This window comes from Falco rusticolus, chromosome 4 (assembly GCF_015220075.1).
Source record: "Falco rusticolus isolate bFalRus1 chromosome 4, bFalRus1.pri, whole genome shotgun sequence".
Lineage (NCBI taxonomy): Eukaryota > Metazoa > Chordata > Aves > Falconiformes > Falconidae > Falco > Falco rusticolus.
In genome coordinates this window covers 33,015,484-33,032,458 of record NC_051190.1, presented here as the reverse complement: position 1 = coordinate 33,032,458, position 16,975 = coordinate 33,015,484, and the positions used below count along the sequence as shown (strand labels likewise).

Genomic DNA, 16,975 nt, shown 5'->3' with positions numbered 1-16,975 from the left:
AAATATATGATATTTTTAATGTGTCAGCTATGTTGTGCCTACTTGGCATGGTGATCTCTTCCTTTCACCTCCTAGATAATGCCGAGGGGGAACCCTGATTTCCTTCCTGAGACTCCCACTTAAAATGTGGTTGTTGTTTTGCATTGCAAGTGGATACATTATGTGCTATCAGCTGTTACCCATAGTTTCTCCTGGCATTGTTGCTGGGTCATTCTCTCTCTGAGGTGCTAAAATTTCTTGTGGCCTGGATCTTGCTATGAAAGCAAACAAGACATTCAGAATTTGCAGACTTCTACTATAACACAAAATTTAGCCTTTCTAATGCTTACTGTAATATAATATACTATAAGCAAGGGCTTTCAAATGCAAACCAGAGAAAATTCATCTGATTTCAGCTGTAGCACTACATAACCTACCTATTTGTTTCTCCAGTTTTGCACATGTAAGTGCTCCTTAGGGAGAAAATTATTACTGAGTTGTCCCAAAATTGTTTATCTGAACTCTGCCTTGCAGCATACATATTGGGGTGGGGGAAATTTGATTCTGTTTGACAATGTTTTGTTGATGTGATGCAGTGTAAAGAAAAGGCTTGAGGCCTCTTTATTTTCGGAAGGGTAATATCTGTATTTATACAGCTTTTACTTTGTGTTATACACAAAGCTGGTTCAGATCACCCCTCCCCATTATTCACTGTGGGGAAGAGGAATGAGATGCAGTCATTTTGTTAAAAGGCTGAAAGCGAAGTAAGAAAATTTTAAGGCAATATAAATGCACCACTGTCCCTAAACCAGCAAGACAATGCAAGACTGTGCATCTTTACTTACGGTGCTTGGCACTGTGAAGTAGTATGTTTGTCTCTCATTACTTTGATGTTACTGTTTTCCCTGTTGAAAGAGGACTATAATGTTAAGATGGTAGTATAAGTGACAGTGTATAGCTGTAGCACTGTAATCAAAATGGTGATTCACCAGATGTCTTGAATAGTGATTGGTAACTGATGCTAATGAAGGCATGTGTTATATTGGATAGTACTTCCTGTATCTGTGCTAATCTGTTCGTAACCCTCCCCGAAACACGTACCACTATGGTGTGGCCAACATCTCCCTTCATAATGTCCACATTAGCTAGCATAAAATTTTTCTGTACTTCTTAAATATGTGTGGGCATGCATATTTTAACACTTTGTTATTAATGCAAGTATTAACGTATTTGAGTAAGAGAATGTTAAGTTAAACTCAGGTTTCTTTTCATATTCAGTAATCTGTATTTACATATTTTAGAAAGAAAAGTTGGCCTAGAAGCATCTTCTGATCTTGAAGCAAGTGTAGAGCAACTTAAAAAGAAAAATACTTATAAAAGGAAATCCACAGTTATCTATTTTTAATATCAGGTTGAACTACTTCTGGGATTTAGAGAACACAGCAAGGGTGGGGTTTTGGGGTCTGAGCTAAGCTGGTTTTAGGGCTGGCTGGTGTCAAGGGGTTTGCTGTCCTCTGTACATCCCAGCTGCCAGGGGGTTTCTGCTGGCCTCTTGTGTTGGCTTGGGCAATTCTGTGATCTCTGTGTAACCATTTGGCCCACTAAACTGGGAAGAGACAAACCCGGAAAAACAGGATGCGGGCAGGATCGTGTATCTGGGAGCAGCAAGTGGCAAAGTGATGCAGGAACATACAGGAGCCGGTACCAGCTTGCTACCTGTGAAATCTTGCTCAGAGCTGGTCCCTGTGTGTTTTTTCTTTCTCCCCAGGTAATGCTTCTTTATTTGCTTGAAGGTGGTTCTTTGTTGTTGCAAAACACTTGGTTTCCTAATGAAAATATATCAAAATGGTGAAATAAGATACATTGATGAATGGAAGATGTAAGGGAGGTAAATAAAATGTAATTGTGGCCTTCAGTACTGCCTGTTCATAAAAATAACAGCATGAACAGTAAAAAAGAAGTATTCATTAACGTAAATACACACTGCTTTCAAAGGGCAAGTATCTGTGTCAGTGGCATCATTAGGAGCTAAATAGCAAGGTAGATGTCTCTCCAGGTCTTCCTTTGGGTGTATCTGCCTGGCAAGGTGAAGATGTGAAAGTTGTGAAGTACCTATTTGTGCTTCAGTGCCATTAAGAAGGGCAACTAACAGTTAGCAGCTCATGCAAGAACTATGAAAGGCCTTCATACTTTTTTCTTTCACTACACAGCTGTTGCTGCTCATGTTATCTATCTACATACGCAGTTTGTAAATATACATATGCTGCAGTTGTTCGCTGCGAGCTCCTGTCAGGTTCAAGAAATGCATTTACTGTGGTCTGTACTTTATAGACAGAAGCATATTTATTTGCAGGTACCATGGTGAGGCAGCACTCTTCCATGTGTGACAGCTGAAATTAAATGTGTTTTGGGAGGCGGGTAAAATGTGTGGGTTGGATCCCCTGCTTTAAATCACCGTTATCTGGACCCTGGTTTGGCACAGCTTTGGAACTGCATACTTTCTGCTTGGCTAGCAATGTTAGCACTTACTGAATTATATATGGTTATTTCTGACCAGGACAAACACAAAATCTTGCATTATTTGAAGTCATTCTTATGGATTATAATAAATACTGTTTGTTTTTCACGAGATGATTTCACGCTTGGCAGTGCAGTTACCCTGCTGTCTCTTTTCCTGTATAGAATAAAAATGTATTTCATAGTTCCAATTGTTAATGCTTTTATTCTTTAAAAAAAAAAACCAACAACAAAAAACCCCACACACACTTGAATCACTGGTATAATTAAATCTACCTTGCAGTGGAAGTAAAAAAAAAAAACTTAAAACCCTGGAAGATTTAGTGGGTTATGTCAGAGGGAAACTGTTTCCTCTAAATTCCTGAAAACATTTTAATGGGGTAAGAGGATTAATATTGTTAGGGTTGTTGTGTCCCCCACCCCTGTATTAGAAGTGCAGAAGGACAGTATCTTCACTATAACTTGCCTGTAAGGTATTTCCTTATCCTAGAGTGAAAAATGCTGCAGGAACATCTTGCAATGGTGTGATTTCCAGCAGCTAAACAATGAGAATGATGGAAGTGAGTTTGAGGTTCTTGTCTGGGTTTGGCCACTAACGTGCTTTCTGGCCATAGTGTCCCTTGTGACTGAAAACTCTCAAAATAACTCTGCAAGCCATGGACTCGGTCCTAAATTCCTCATACCACTGACTGGTCATTTTTTGTATGTGAAAGGATACTGTGTGCAGGATTATTTCCCCTCTTAATGGAAGTGTGATCGCTCCTATGCTAGAACATATTCAGCAGTGACTGAATAGCAGAGCTTAATGCAGTAAGGTAGTTGAAAGAAGGAAGCAATCAAATCCAGCTAGTTTTACTGATTGAATTTAATGCAGATATAGTTTGTTTTTGCACTGTGAAATAAATCTGTTGAGGAGGACGTCCTCCTACAAAAACTTCTATGGAATTTTTAATAGTCACAAGTGGTCACAGCTTTGTTTATATATCTCATCTCAAAGCTGGAAAATGTTCCTATAATTAAGTTTTAAAAAAGGGACCGTGTAGGGGGAAAGGAAGAGAGACTAGCCTGAGAATGTCCTTTGAGGCAGATGTCCTGAGACAATCACATTTGTTCTCAGAGATGAATGTGTGTTATTTTAAAGGCCAGAAGAAACATGTCTACCCATTCTGTGTATGGGTGACGATAGGTTTGTTTAGTTTTAAGCCTTGTGTTGTATAAATTATCTTTACACTTGCAAGATTCTTTAGTTGCAGCAAAATTAAATTCCATCTAATTGTTCTTTGCTTGGAATGGAAATACTTGAGACCAGCAATTTGGGGCAGACATGGAAGAAGGAAAATATTTGTCTTTATGAAATCAAGTTAGTTGAGCAATGAGAGTCAGGGATTTATGTTGCTTCATAAGTGGGGTTACAGGATTAGTGTTTTGTCTATTCTTAGATACTGCTAGATGTTTGCTTTCTGCTGGCTGTCGTTTTTACTGTGTCCTCTTGAGAGATTCAACTCTGAAGTCAGTTGAAGTGGTGGAATGAGATCGCTCTACACCTTGGCTGGTGACTGCTGGTGGAAAGGGTAGTAAGTAAAAGAAATTCAAACGCATGAGTTTTGGTTCATACAGTACCATTGGAGAGCTGAAAAGGATTTAATTTTTGCTACTGAAAAAGATGAAGGTATCAGAGGTACGGACTTGGAAAGTACTAGATTTGTCTCCTGTCACAGGATTTGCTCCTAATTTTCACTAACCTGTAGGACTTTTGCAAGTCTATCTGTTGCAGTTCTTTCTCAATCTGGAAAAGGCTTTTCTTTTTTTGGTGCCTGCGTGCTCAAAAATGCCTCTTATACATGTTGGTAAATGTCACGGTTATGGGCTAATGCTCCTGTTTGGATACTGTACTTGGGTTATCAGTAGTGGGAAATTATTTACCGAAGTGACATCACAAGCTCAGGACGATATACTGATTTCTATGACAAGCTACAGGTTGGTTTTTGTTTGGATTTGTTTCCTAACACATTTAGAGTAAACAAACCTGTATTAAACGTGTATTCCAACAAGTGTGTGTTCACACAAAATTCGTTTAAGTATGTTTAGATCTGTTACAGTAATTGAAGAGAAGTTGGAATATATTTTATTTTTTTGAAGGCCAAGTTGGAATATATTAATTTTATTTTTTTTTGTTGGTAGCAGCAGGAGTAGCAACATATATGGTGGTGTGTTTTCATCTCTTAATACTTGGCCAAGAGTATTTCTCTTCAATTGTTGAAGTACTTCCAACAACTTTTTTCCTCTTTAAATAAAATATCAGTCTGTATATTGTATATTCTGTTTAGTAGTAGCTGAAACTGAAGTTTTAGAAAAAGGAAGCACTCTCCCTGTAAGCTAAAAAGTTTTCACGCAAGTATTAGAACATTGTCTTTAAAGATTAGAAGATAGCATGACAGCATGCTGCAGCTGCAGTTTGTTCACTATACTGAAATGCTTTTGTTCTTTTTTAGTATTTAAATGTTCCTGCTAACTCCTCCCATCCTGTCTACTTTGTGTTTAGATTGGTGAAGGACAAAAGACTTGGAAATGACTCAGGGCAGCTATAAAATCTGTCTTAATGAACAAATATGCACTCTATGAGGTCTTCTGTGTGAGGATTATGTTAGGAAAAGCAGAAGTGTTCTAGCTGCTGAGGTCAAAAAGGTGGCTTATGGATGGGGTCTTGCCAGGGCAGATAGTCACTCACCATCTGCAATATTCGCTTACAGCTGTAAAGATGTTTTAATGCATTGTTGTTGTTCATCAGCCATTTTCGATCTCCTGTTTGCTTGCCGTGAATCTAACATCAGCCTTGATAATCTCAATGGTGTTTTTCAAATTTTTTAAATAAATAAAATGAATATTTTTCTTTTCAAGATGGAAATACTCAATGTGCTTATTCAGTTTTCTAAGAATACCTGGGCACCACAACTCCCTTTGCTTCCAAAGAAAATTATCTTCAGGCTCTCACTGTTGTTCTGTGTTGCAGGTTGCATAAGGCACCTCATGCTCGTTAAAAGGACTGATTGCCGTTTGAGTCTGACACTGAGGAAACACTGTCTATGTAGAAATAGGATTGTAGGGGTTTTAATGTTTTCGAGGTGTTCTTGAATCATTAGGGACCCGTGAAAAGCAAAGAATGGTTGAAATGAAAAATGCAGAGTCAGTCAGTACTTCTCCTTACTTGTAAGGAAAAGGTTTAACTAATGGTGGATGCCCTTTAGTGTTAGCAGAGGTTTTTTTTGGGCGATGTGTGTTGTTTTGTTTTTAGCTGCAGTCGAGTATCTTCCATTCTCTCCTTCCTTTCAGGTAAGGTAGACTCATCTTCCAATGTTTGTGTTTCAATGAAGGCTTCTGAAATACTGAGATATTATTAAAATTTGTTTCAAGACAGAGAATTGAAACAACATGGACAATAGACATAGTCGTGTAGCCTCCTGGAGCAGACGCCATCACCCTCTGAATTTGCAAGCTGTAACGCCACATATAGTCTCTTAAGAACCTTTGTTGTTTTTTTTTTTTTTTTTTGGCGAGTTCATGTTCCCATTTGTAAGTTTTCATATCAGCGTAAACAGCAATGCTGTAGAAGGGAGGCAGTGATGATATACAACCGATAGAAGGATGAGACTAGGGCAAACATCTTCGTGTATCACACACATGCCAATTTGTGGTGATGATTAGACAGTGCACTTAGGAGTCATCCTGACAAGTCAATCATTCTTTCTCTCTACTGGTGATGTGAGTAGAAGTAAAATATTGACTATACTGATAGTTTCTGGGAGCTGAGCAGTACTGTAACCCTGACTCTGTTGTATACTGGTTCTTTTATTCTTATCAAAAGTACTGGAATATTTTGCCTCTGATATCAATACTGTTATTTAAAGACGTTGTGTTAATGTGCAGTTTTCTCTTAAGTGCTGTCTTCCAAGTTCTCTCCAAGTGCAGAATCTTCTTTCCTAGCAGGCTTTTCTTGTCTTGTACCTGGCAGATAGATACTTGGCGTTATTTCCTAATGCAAAAGGCAGTCTGACTCCCATTTAGTTTATTTCCTTTTTGTTCTAACAGCATCATTAATTGTACTGTGAGGGTTGTTGTCTGCTGCAGCTGTCATCAGAGGAAAGGAAAAACCCAGCAGACAGTCTTTGGGTGCTGTGGGAAAAAGATAGAGGTGTTTTGATTTCTTTTCTTTGGTGGGTTGCTTGACCATAGAAGACTGTCACAATTAGTGTTGATTCCATATAGCAATTTCACTTCTGGTAGGTATTCAAAACCTGTCCCAAGGAGCTTTCACTGGACGGTAATGTAAGGGAGATAAAACCGCAGTACCACTCGCTGCCGTTCCGCTTTGGGAAGAGTTTGTGATAACAGCTAATACAGAGATTTTGTAACTCAACTTGAAGAAAAATCAAGCACCATCTATGAATTCTAAATATTTAGGACTCTAAAGATTACTTTCTGTTTGAGTTCTGATGAAGTATTTCCAACTGCCAGTGAAGGTGAGAGTTAACAAAGTGTGTGCAGTGGCAAAAAGTTAAAAATTTAAGAACTCTTAGTAATACTGCTGCTGCAAAATTTTAATCTAATTTCATCTACTGATGTAACACTGCAAATGTGCTTTAAGGATATTTGAGTGTATTTCTTAGCTAAGAGAGTGATTGATTACACACAGTTTGCCTTTTTATTAAACGCTGGGTAACAGTCTTTTTTATTGTCAGTCCTGAGTTAACTAATTGAAGTATTTGCGGTATGTGTATGTACATAGTGTGCGTAGTCATACAATCTCTTGAGTTTTTGATGGTTTAAGATCTTAGAGTATACATATAAGACGAAGATTTGGTGTAGGCATGTGTATTCATAAGGTTTGATGTGAAAAGAATCTTACCAGTATTTGCATGCAAAGAAGTTTTAGGAGTGGGTGGGTTTCTGATGAGACGAAGGCAAAAAGTAGGTGAACGTCCTGAAGTCTGGTATTCATTCAACAGAAGACTGCATTTCCTAAACTGGAAGTAATTTAATCATGTTTGTATCTGGAGTAGTTAAATGAGCTCATTTTCCATAATTACTTCATGTCTAACAAGGCCTGTTGCCATTTGGATTTGATGTTATGATTTGTATCCTGAAAGGAAAGGAGCTTAACCACTGGACGTTGAAAATAATCAATATATTTCATTGTTAAGATTTGAACAGAGGCTGTGTTTCAGATGTGTCTTTAAAAAAACATCCTGTCGGGCTGAACCTTTTGCTTGCGATCGTATTGCTGTGGCCTGTTAACATGTGTATGTGACATGAGGAAACCGCTTTTGCCATCCCAAATGACTGCATCTGTTCTGTGTTGCTGTTGGGACAGAACCATCTGAATATCTTAATCATTATTTTTGTTGTTCCCTTTTACTGAGCTAGAAGGAAAAGCTGTTCTATAATTAAGGAGCTATTTCCAGAAAGTGGGTAGCATTAGAACTGGTGCTGTAGGATCATTGCAAAGGAGGCGAATAGTTGTGGTTCATGTCTAGTGCCGTACGAGTGAGTGAGAGTAATCTCTGTTCAAAGTAGTTTCTTGCTAGGGAAAATAAAATTGCTCAAGAAAAGCAGAGATTTTGTGCGAATAACTTCTCGTGTTTGCTGGTTGTCAGGCAGAGACTATGGAGTGAGTGAGTGACAGCCATAGCTGTATATAGAAACATGTTTACATCTTCAGTAGCAACTAATTTTTATCAACAGGGTAACATATTTGTTTTACCATAGCCAAGAAGAGACCTAGTGTTGACTTAAATACTTCAGACTCACTTAAATGATGTTATACAAAACCAGATGGTTGTGATAAACTGTGTTAAATGACTGATTCTGACTTTATTTATTCGTATATCCTACTGATGGAAAGTAGCTGGTGTTAGCAGCATTGCATCTCTACTCTACAAAGCAACCAAATGAAGGGGTACTGCTAAAATGATGATGTCTGAAATCAGCACCAGGATACACATCTTGCATTTAGCTTTAGCTGTTCTTTGGCTTTTCCCCCTGAAAGATAATAATGTCTTCTGAATCATAATTCATTTACATAATTCAGTAACATGGTCTGTTACTGAAATCATTGGAATGATATCGGAATTGAATTGGGCAATTAAGCTGTAGATCCCAGTTTTTCCACATACTATATGATAACAAGTTTCCTTTGATTGTCTAGCTTTCTTTTTAAAGATAGGTTCTGTCCTAAGTCATTCAATTATGTTACTTATGATTCTGTAAAGTAGAATTCCAATAAATTAGGTTTGGGGTTTTTTTTGGGTGTTCCCCCCTCTTCCTTTCCTGAAAATGATCCCAGCTAAAAAAATACTGCCCTGATGTTTCAAGTAAATTTACTTTTCTTAATCAGGTTTATTCAGTTTTCTGTGATGAGGTATGTTTGCAAATGCAAATGTCTGTACATTTTCCTCTATTCTAGTGCCTGATGACCTCTCCATAGAAGAAAGAGAAGAGCTTTTAAATATTCGTCGCAGGAAAAAAGAATTGATTGATGATATTGAGGTAACTGATTTATCTGTAAAGATCCCTAGATGACTGCTTCAGTAGATTAAATTATAGTAAACTGCATACCTAGATATGAATTCCAGGTAATGGTTTTAAAAGCATATAAATGGCTTAAGCTAAATAGTACTGATAATAAATAGGATTTGTGCATCATTTTTGTACTTATAAAAATTGTAACTTCTGTATTTATGTAACATAATTTGTGCACATGTACACATCTGATTTGTGTAATCAGGAACTCATGAAACAGCAGATTTACAGGATAGGAGTGAGTGAGAAATCTGGGTAAAGGAATCTTACACTGAAATTGGTAATGGCAGTTTGGTCTTGGTGCTCTGACGTGAGCACACACTGGGAGTTAGATCCATGTGTTCAAGTCATTCAGCTGTGGTAAAATCTTTAAGCTAAATATCTAAGGAACCTGCAAGACTCATCACTTTTCTTCAGGTGACTAGCAAATATTAAAAACCAAAATCTAATTTATCATATTAACGTATGATAGATGATTTCAAAAAGTGTTTTAATGTAGGTTAACGTATTGTCTTTCCTTCTTTTGGCAGAGATTAAAATTTGAAATTGCTGAGGTTATGACAGAAATTGATAATCTGACTAGTGTAGAAGAAAGGTAAGTAATAGTACCATATGGTCACGATTGAGTAAGACCTTGGAACAGGTCTTCCAGGAATAACAAATAAAAATAGCTTTATAAGGCTAAACAAACATTGGATTGCCTTTATTCAGTCTGTTACAAAGTCTATAAAGCCTGACTTGATCCTGTTCAGGTGTGTCATTTATTTGAATAGAGAGTATGTCGGATGGAATGTAATATGTTAGACTGTCCAGTTGATAATGATTTATCTCAGTATGATAATGAGTTCTCTGAAGCTGCAATCACTTGAAGGAATTGAAAAAGAGTAACAGAATTCTCCCCCTTATAAAAAGTGAATGTCTTGGTTTTGTAATAGAAAATACAAAGCAGCCAAAATACAAATTGAGAGAAGCTCATCCGACAGTTGAAAGAGCAACTGATAACTGCTTATTGTTTCTTCCTTTTCTCCATGTGTAGCAAAACTACACAAAGAAATAAGCAAATAGCCATGGGAAGGAAGAAGTTCAACATGGACCCTAAGAAGGTAGAGAATTTTTATTTTCCACTTGTCAGGGATGAAGTTCCTGCTTGTAATGTGATCTATGACAAATACAGTCATGTTTTAAGAAGGTATCTCTGATAATGCAAGTTCACAGGCCTTCTTTGTACATCCTGTAACACACTGAGCAGAGGGTTAAATTAGCAGCAGTCATTAGTCATTTGCCAGTCGTGTACTTTTTTCACTTAAGCAAATCTTTTTGGATAATGGAGGTTATTTATCAATAATCAGATAGGTCAGGTATTGATTGAACTGGCTTGCAGAAAGATTACTTGTATTTGATAGAGGTGTTCTATGTTGGTATCTCAAATATCATTCTAAAAACATTGTGATGTTTGGTTATTAGTGTGGCCATACATATTATTTTTTTTAGTGCCCTATTTTTATTTCTTCCAGAATATCTTTAACATGTTTTTTAATTTGTTCTGATACAGACTTTTATATTTGCATATCTAAATTATTTGTGAAAAAGGCATGTATGAACATCTGTATGTTTGTATACATATATATGTGTACTTATATGACTGTACTTAACACCTGCAGGTAGAAACTTGGTACCAGTTTCAAGAAGTTTACTGTGCATTTAGCCAAGTAGTAGTTCGTATCTCTGGAGTGCCTCTGTTTTTCTTAAATAATTGTTAATTTTCTGGACAATTCATGGACCTGCACATTCTCTTACAGACCTCCCCTGAGATATTGAAAAGAGATGCTTTGATATATTTGACCTTTTGACTTTACTTTTCATTTTACAGCTTCCTTGCTTTGTTTTACTGCCTTCTGTTGTTTGTAATTGAGAGTCCATTTTAAATTTGTGAAGAGTGTTCTTTAAGGTCTTTTTGGAAACTGTTTAGCATATTTTTTTCCTGTGTTCTTTACGTGTTTTCTTTCCAATTGCATTGAATTCAATTACATTTTGGTGGCTTTTCTGTAATGTTCCAAGTACAGTGATGACTATTATTTTTCAGGCTGTTTTCAGTTTACCAGAAACACTCAAATACTTTGATATATAGAACCCTTTTTAAGCTGCTGACCATGTCTTTTATTTTTATTTTTCCATTTTGCTGACTGTCTAACTGCTGTTCTGTTGATGGCAGAATACCCCCAAATATCCTGGTAGTTTGCTGTTGTCCTCCAACTCTTTCGTGTCCTAGAAGTTGGTGGCAAAGTCGCTGCATGATGTCAGATGCCTTTATTCCAGTATTAACTATTATTTGTTACTGTCCTTGCTGGGTGAGATAGTTTCTATGAATAGATGCTGTGGCTGCATTGCTATTGTAACATAATTTAAATGTGGTAAACAGACTTACAGTAGTAATTTCTTAGTCATGTCTGTGAATCAGTGGTGGCCTGCAGTAGCTGACTGCAGTAAAGCTAGATCATCTTGTTGTTCGCAGCTGCTACTTTAAATTACAGGCAGCTAAAACATATATCCCTCTAATGTTGAGAGAATTAACTTGGAGTCATTGCAAAAGGGATGTTTCGCATTCATAAATGGGAGGGAAGATGGTCTCTGGAGTTAGGAATGTGAAAGAACTGGGGTAATAATACATGCACTGAATTCCCCAAGTTTTCTTCTTTAAGTAACAGAGATCTAGTGTTTTCATTTTAGCAGGAACACAGTGAGGTAATTTTCTTTACCCCTTTCATTTGAAGACCTTTATGTGTTCTAGTGTGTATGTAGAGCAATTCTCCCTGCCCCCGCCCAGAAAACCCTCATTCAAAATAGCTGTGTTTAACGAAGCTACGTGGTGTAGTATCACGTACCTTGTTGTTTGGATTTGGTTAGCTAGTGTGGGAAGGGCTGTAATGGTGAAGTTTGTAAAAACACGTCAGGAATCCCTCTGCAGAGGACATAAAGCTGTGCTGGAAATTCGCAGCAGTGGAATTCAGCAGCGCCTGTGTTGACCCCAGAAAATTAATTCTCTGACAAAGGCAGGGTTTAAACAACTGCAAAATTTGGGATTATGTTACTGTAAAAATGATGAAATCCAAAGCAGATTTCATTACACTGACTTAAGATAATTATGCAGCATTTATAGTGAATATTGAATATTTCTGTAGCCGTGAATCTTGTGTGGGGAGGTCAAACTAGTACAGCTGTCTTCCCTCTCCTGTTAGTCTATAGAAAGAAAATTTGCATCAAGACAAAAGATAGCGTAGGAGTTGACGAGGGTTTGACTGGCCTATTTTACCATTTGTTCCAGCCACTGGAGTTGTCCCAGACAAATTCATTTTCCTGTCTTACTTGGCTTCTGGTTCTTTTAGTTCTTAAGAATAATTAAAAAAAGACTACCAAGAAAAAAAAAATCCAGAAAAAGGAAAATTAAATTGATTTTTGTAGTATGTTAAAGTATCTGTTTCAGTGCACAGAAATTTGTTTTCCAGGCTTCTAGTCAAGTCCGTTATCTTTGTCAGTAACTTGTACAAGTTTTTAGAAACTCCTCTGGTCAGTCCGTTGACACTGAGAGCTTTTTCAGTAACTTGGTATAGGGAAAAACACATTATGCTTCATAGTCAAATGAATTTTTTGTACAAATACTTAGTTATCAAATAAGCTTTGAAGGGATGGTTTTTGAGGAATGCTGAGCTATTTCTGGTTCCAGATAAAATGGATATATTCTTTGCAAGTAAATCATGTCTGTTCTGAAATGACTTATCAAAATATTAAGATGTCAGAGTCAGAATACCAGTCTGTTACTGAAATGAAGTTTTCAAAGGAGGATAAAATTATTTTGAGAGAATTGCATTCCAGACTTCTTTTTAAGAGCTTCAAGCCTTATAACATCACAGTTCATTTTCTTTGTTAAATTAGGTCAGAAAATTGACTTTTTTTTGTCAGGCAGGTAATAATTTCATTATAAAAAAACCAAAATCAACCAAACAGAAGCATAATTACTTTCTTGAATGTTACTGCAGAGCCTTCTATGCTATATCAAGAAGTAATGTAAGTTTTCCCAGTTGTAGTGAAATAAAGAAATATATTGCATTTGCAGAAATTGAAAAACTTCCAGTGTTTTTCAAATTATGAAATATTCTAGTAGAAAAGGCTTGGAATAATTTATTAAGCTGTTCTGTACGTATTTGGAATCCAGGGTTACTTACACTTGCTATTTCTGCTTTTCTCTGGGATGCTGTTAACAGTTTTATGAAATCAGCAGGTACAGCAACATCTTTGTTGGGGTGTGTGGTGGGGAGAAAGGGTGCCATCTCCTCATGGCCTGCTGAACGTTGGAATGACATCCCTTCCATCCTTTGCGTAACCTTTATATAACTCTCAGTCTCCTCTCTTTACCGCTTTGCAGAAAGTTCTCTGGGCATCCCTAGAGTGTGCCAGTTATAGGGCCAGTAATTTATGGAGGCATAGGAGCCCAGGGGCTTGATCAAGTACCTACTGAGGGACAGGGTAAGACTCTCCTCCTGGCTTTGTTAGAAGCTCCATGGTAGAAGCTTGACTGGTCTGTGAACAGTCCTTTGTGAATAGTCTAGTTCAAGTCCTTTGTGAATAGTTTAGTTCCAGCACAACCAGAAGTCACTGATAAATCCCGGTGTCAGCATCAATTCTTTTAAACCAGTTTCAGTATCTTCAGCCATGACTTCCACTGCAAGTAGTGGCTTGATGTATTGGGTTGCAGTTTGTAGGTTCTAACAGATGCTTTATTTTGTGTCATGGTGGTAATTAAGTTATGCCTATGTACCTCTTCATTACATGATTTTACAGATTATGTCCCTGCAGACATTTATGCAATATTGCGAACAAGCCATCTTGCACGTTAACTCTGAAGAGCAACATGGAATCATTATTCAATTAATATTTGATGCTTCTATTTTTGAGGGATTCAAACTGCTACCTAGTACTTCTAGCCTTAAAAATCTTGTTTGAATCTCTAAACCAGTACTAAATAGTGCTTATCTAACTGAAAAACATTGTTTACCATTTCATTAAAAAAATAATCTGTAGACTAATGTAATTTTCAATGTGCTATGTATATGTCTGTGTCATTACATTAATACCAAAAGTTATGAGCAGTATTTACATAAAGGCTTGTGAAAGAAAATATAACATTCCTTTTCCTCTGGAATTGCTCTTCCTAGGGAATACAGTTTCTGATAGAAAATGACCTCCTGCAGAACACTGCGGAAGACATTGCACAGTTCCTTTATAAAGGAGAAGGATTAAATAAAACGGTAATTGGAGATTACCTCGGTGAAAGGTAAAATAAAAATATTGAAACTTTTTTCGTGAGTTTACAGAGCACACTCATAGGTTTTAGTAACTACCTTCACAGGCTGCATGGGAGAGCTGCTCTACTATCTTGACATCTATAAAAGCTTCAGCAGGACATAAAACTACTACGATATTGTGGCAGGTTTTTTGTTCTCTTAGGTGGTTGTTCTTTTTAAATGGATACACTGTGGAATGATATTTAATTCACTGATACTTACTATTTTGAGAAAGTACTCTTACATTTGACTGTAGCGCAGAATTTAATACCATAAGCTTTTGGAATGTCTAAGACTTGTATTGCAACAGTTCCGGTAAGTCTTGATACTGTGCCCAGACAAGGAGTGATTTACAATTACCAATAATTGGATAGTAAAGAAATTCCTTATTAAAATAGGACAATAGTTAAAAGCAGGTTTTACTGTTGTAGTCTCCCTGACCGTAGACTTCCCATTACTAAGTAGGGTCTCGAAGGGCAGCCACACTGTATCCTTATCAATCCTAGTACAATAAACATGCAACAAGCGTATTTGTGCATGCTGCTGCAAAACATGGTCAAAATGCAAATTACTTCCATTGCTGTGCAACCCAGGAGCTGATTTTTGAAAATGGCAGCAGAAAGAGACAGAAGTGAAGAGTGGGTTGGAGTATGTGTATCTGCGTGCTTGCACATGTTCCATTTCAGATGCCAGATATGGATGTTTAAAAGTTGACTCATTTAGGATAATACTCCTGTAGTGATATGTTCTGGCAGGTCCTTTTTGAGGCAGCCGTAATCTGTTTACAGCATCAATGGCTCAGTTTGTGCTCAGCAATTTCCTCCTGACTTTAACAGTTTTAATGAAAGTTCTTACTGTAATACATATATTTTGAAAATAAATCTTCACTATGAAGTTTCTGTACAGTGTATGTAGACATTTCCACAGGTTTTTTATACATCAGCATTATGTTGTTTCTCTTGAATATTTGGGCAGTCAGCATTATAAAATCACATGTTAACGTGCATAATTGCAAAATTGTAACAAAGTTTGTGTAAAGCAGTCTGTGTTCATTTTTGAAAGCTGCGTTCTATCGTGGTATTATTTTCTGAAATACTTCAGTTTTTCTAGCCCTATTCTCAGAACCCCTGTGCTCATGCAGAGAAAGGTCTTGCCCATGTCCAGGCCCACTGGAGTCATTAATATTTCTGTGACTATTCATCAGTTCACATTTAAAACTAAAAAAATTATTACTTGTTCTTTTGTATTTCTGGCAGGGATGCTGCTGGGCAGCCCTATGGTCTAATCTGAAAACATAGGGCAACCTTTTTTAATACTGAATATGTATACAGATAAATAGACAATTCAGTTATACCCTCTGAATTTTTCAAGACTTTAAATAGACAAATGTAGTGGTCATACCAAATAGCAAATATGATCAGGAAATTTTGTATAAATCTATCAAGTGGGTAATAAAATCTTAAGTGGAAAAAAAATTAACATACCGCTCCTATTTTGCCACAAGGCAGAAGCAGCCTATCCATTTTAAGCAGCTGAAGTCAAAAAAATTAATTTTTTTTGTACTTTAAAACGAGCTTTTATTCAGCGTACCTAGTCAGTCTACTTTAATTTTTTTGCATATTTCTTAATTTCTGTGGCGGGTATAATATATTAATACAAAAGCTAATGGTATTTCTGTATTTTTTTTCTTCACTTTTATCAATTAGTAATGGAGGTGGAGATGAAGAGATGATAGTCTGATTTTCAGGAATGTGTATGGAAGTTTCAAGGTAGTCAGGTCTTGAATGGGGAGTTTGTTCATCATACTCCTTCGAACTGCAACATTAATTTCCTAGAATCCTAATAATTTTTATTCATGTTCCTCTGAAGGGAATATGTTAGGCCTTTAGGTCCTGAGGTAAAATAAATACCCTGGGATAAAATAAAATGTGACAATTGAGATGGGTCTTAAGCTGCTAGGTTTTGCTTTTGTGACTACCTCAGAAATAAGCTGTTATTTGTGCTATGCAAATGGCAGTGCATATTATAGATGAGTTTTTGTTATGTGCGATCTTTTATCAAGGCATTTGGAGTCTGAGGACATTCTCTTTGACTTTGCCACTCCCTCTCTGGGCCCATCACGAATTACGTCTGCATTCTAGCTAAATATAGCTGAAGATGAGACCAGGATAGTCAACAGAATGAAATATTTGTGTAACATTCTGCCATAAAGCAGCATTATAAATTATTAACTTTTATAGTGTTACAGCACTCAGCAAACTGAAAAAAGTGCATGGTAAAATGGAACAAGAGAATACTAAAAATGTAGAAAAATTAAGGGGTGAGCTACATCCTATGAAAGTTCTAAGATTTCTTTATATGTGGGTAAGTCTTTCAATTTTTCAAGTGGCTTCCTAGACCTTTCCTGATACTTGGCTTGTGTCTTTGGAACTGTACCTGGCACAGATAGCACTATTAATCCAGTCTGCATTAAAACCTAGAAGAGCAAAAATTAGAGTGTAAATCTAATATATCTTAGAATCATTTAGGCTGGAAAAGACCTTTAAGATCATCAAGTCCAACTG

At 36.8% G+C, this 16,975-nt stretch overlaps 1 protein-coding gene across 1 annotated transcript in view; it reads left to right on the top strand.

The window, feature by feature from the left end:
- CYTH3 (cytohesin 3) overlaps positions 1 to 16,975 on the top strand; it is a 49,992-nt gene that overhangs the window by 17,534 nt on the left and 15,483 nt on the right. Inside the window, exons 2-5 of the mRNA XM_037385346.1 lie at positions 8,957 to 9,039; positions 9,603 to 9,667; positions 10,109 to 10,175; positions 14,283 to 14,401. Coding sequence (XP_037241243.1) covers positions 8,957 to 9,039; positions 9,603 to 9,667; positions 10,109 to 10,175; positions 14,283 to 14,401 — 334 coding nt within the window. The remainder of the gene's footprint in view (positions 1 to 8,956; positions 9,040 to 9,602; positions 9,668 to 10,108; positions 10,176 to 14,282; positions 14,402 to 16,975) is intronic.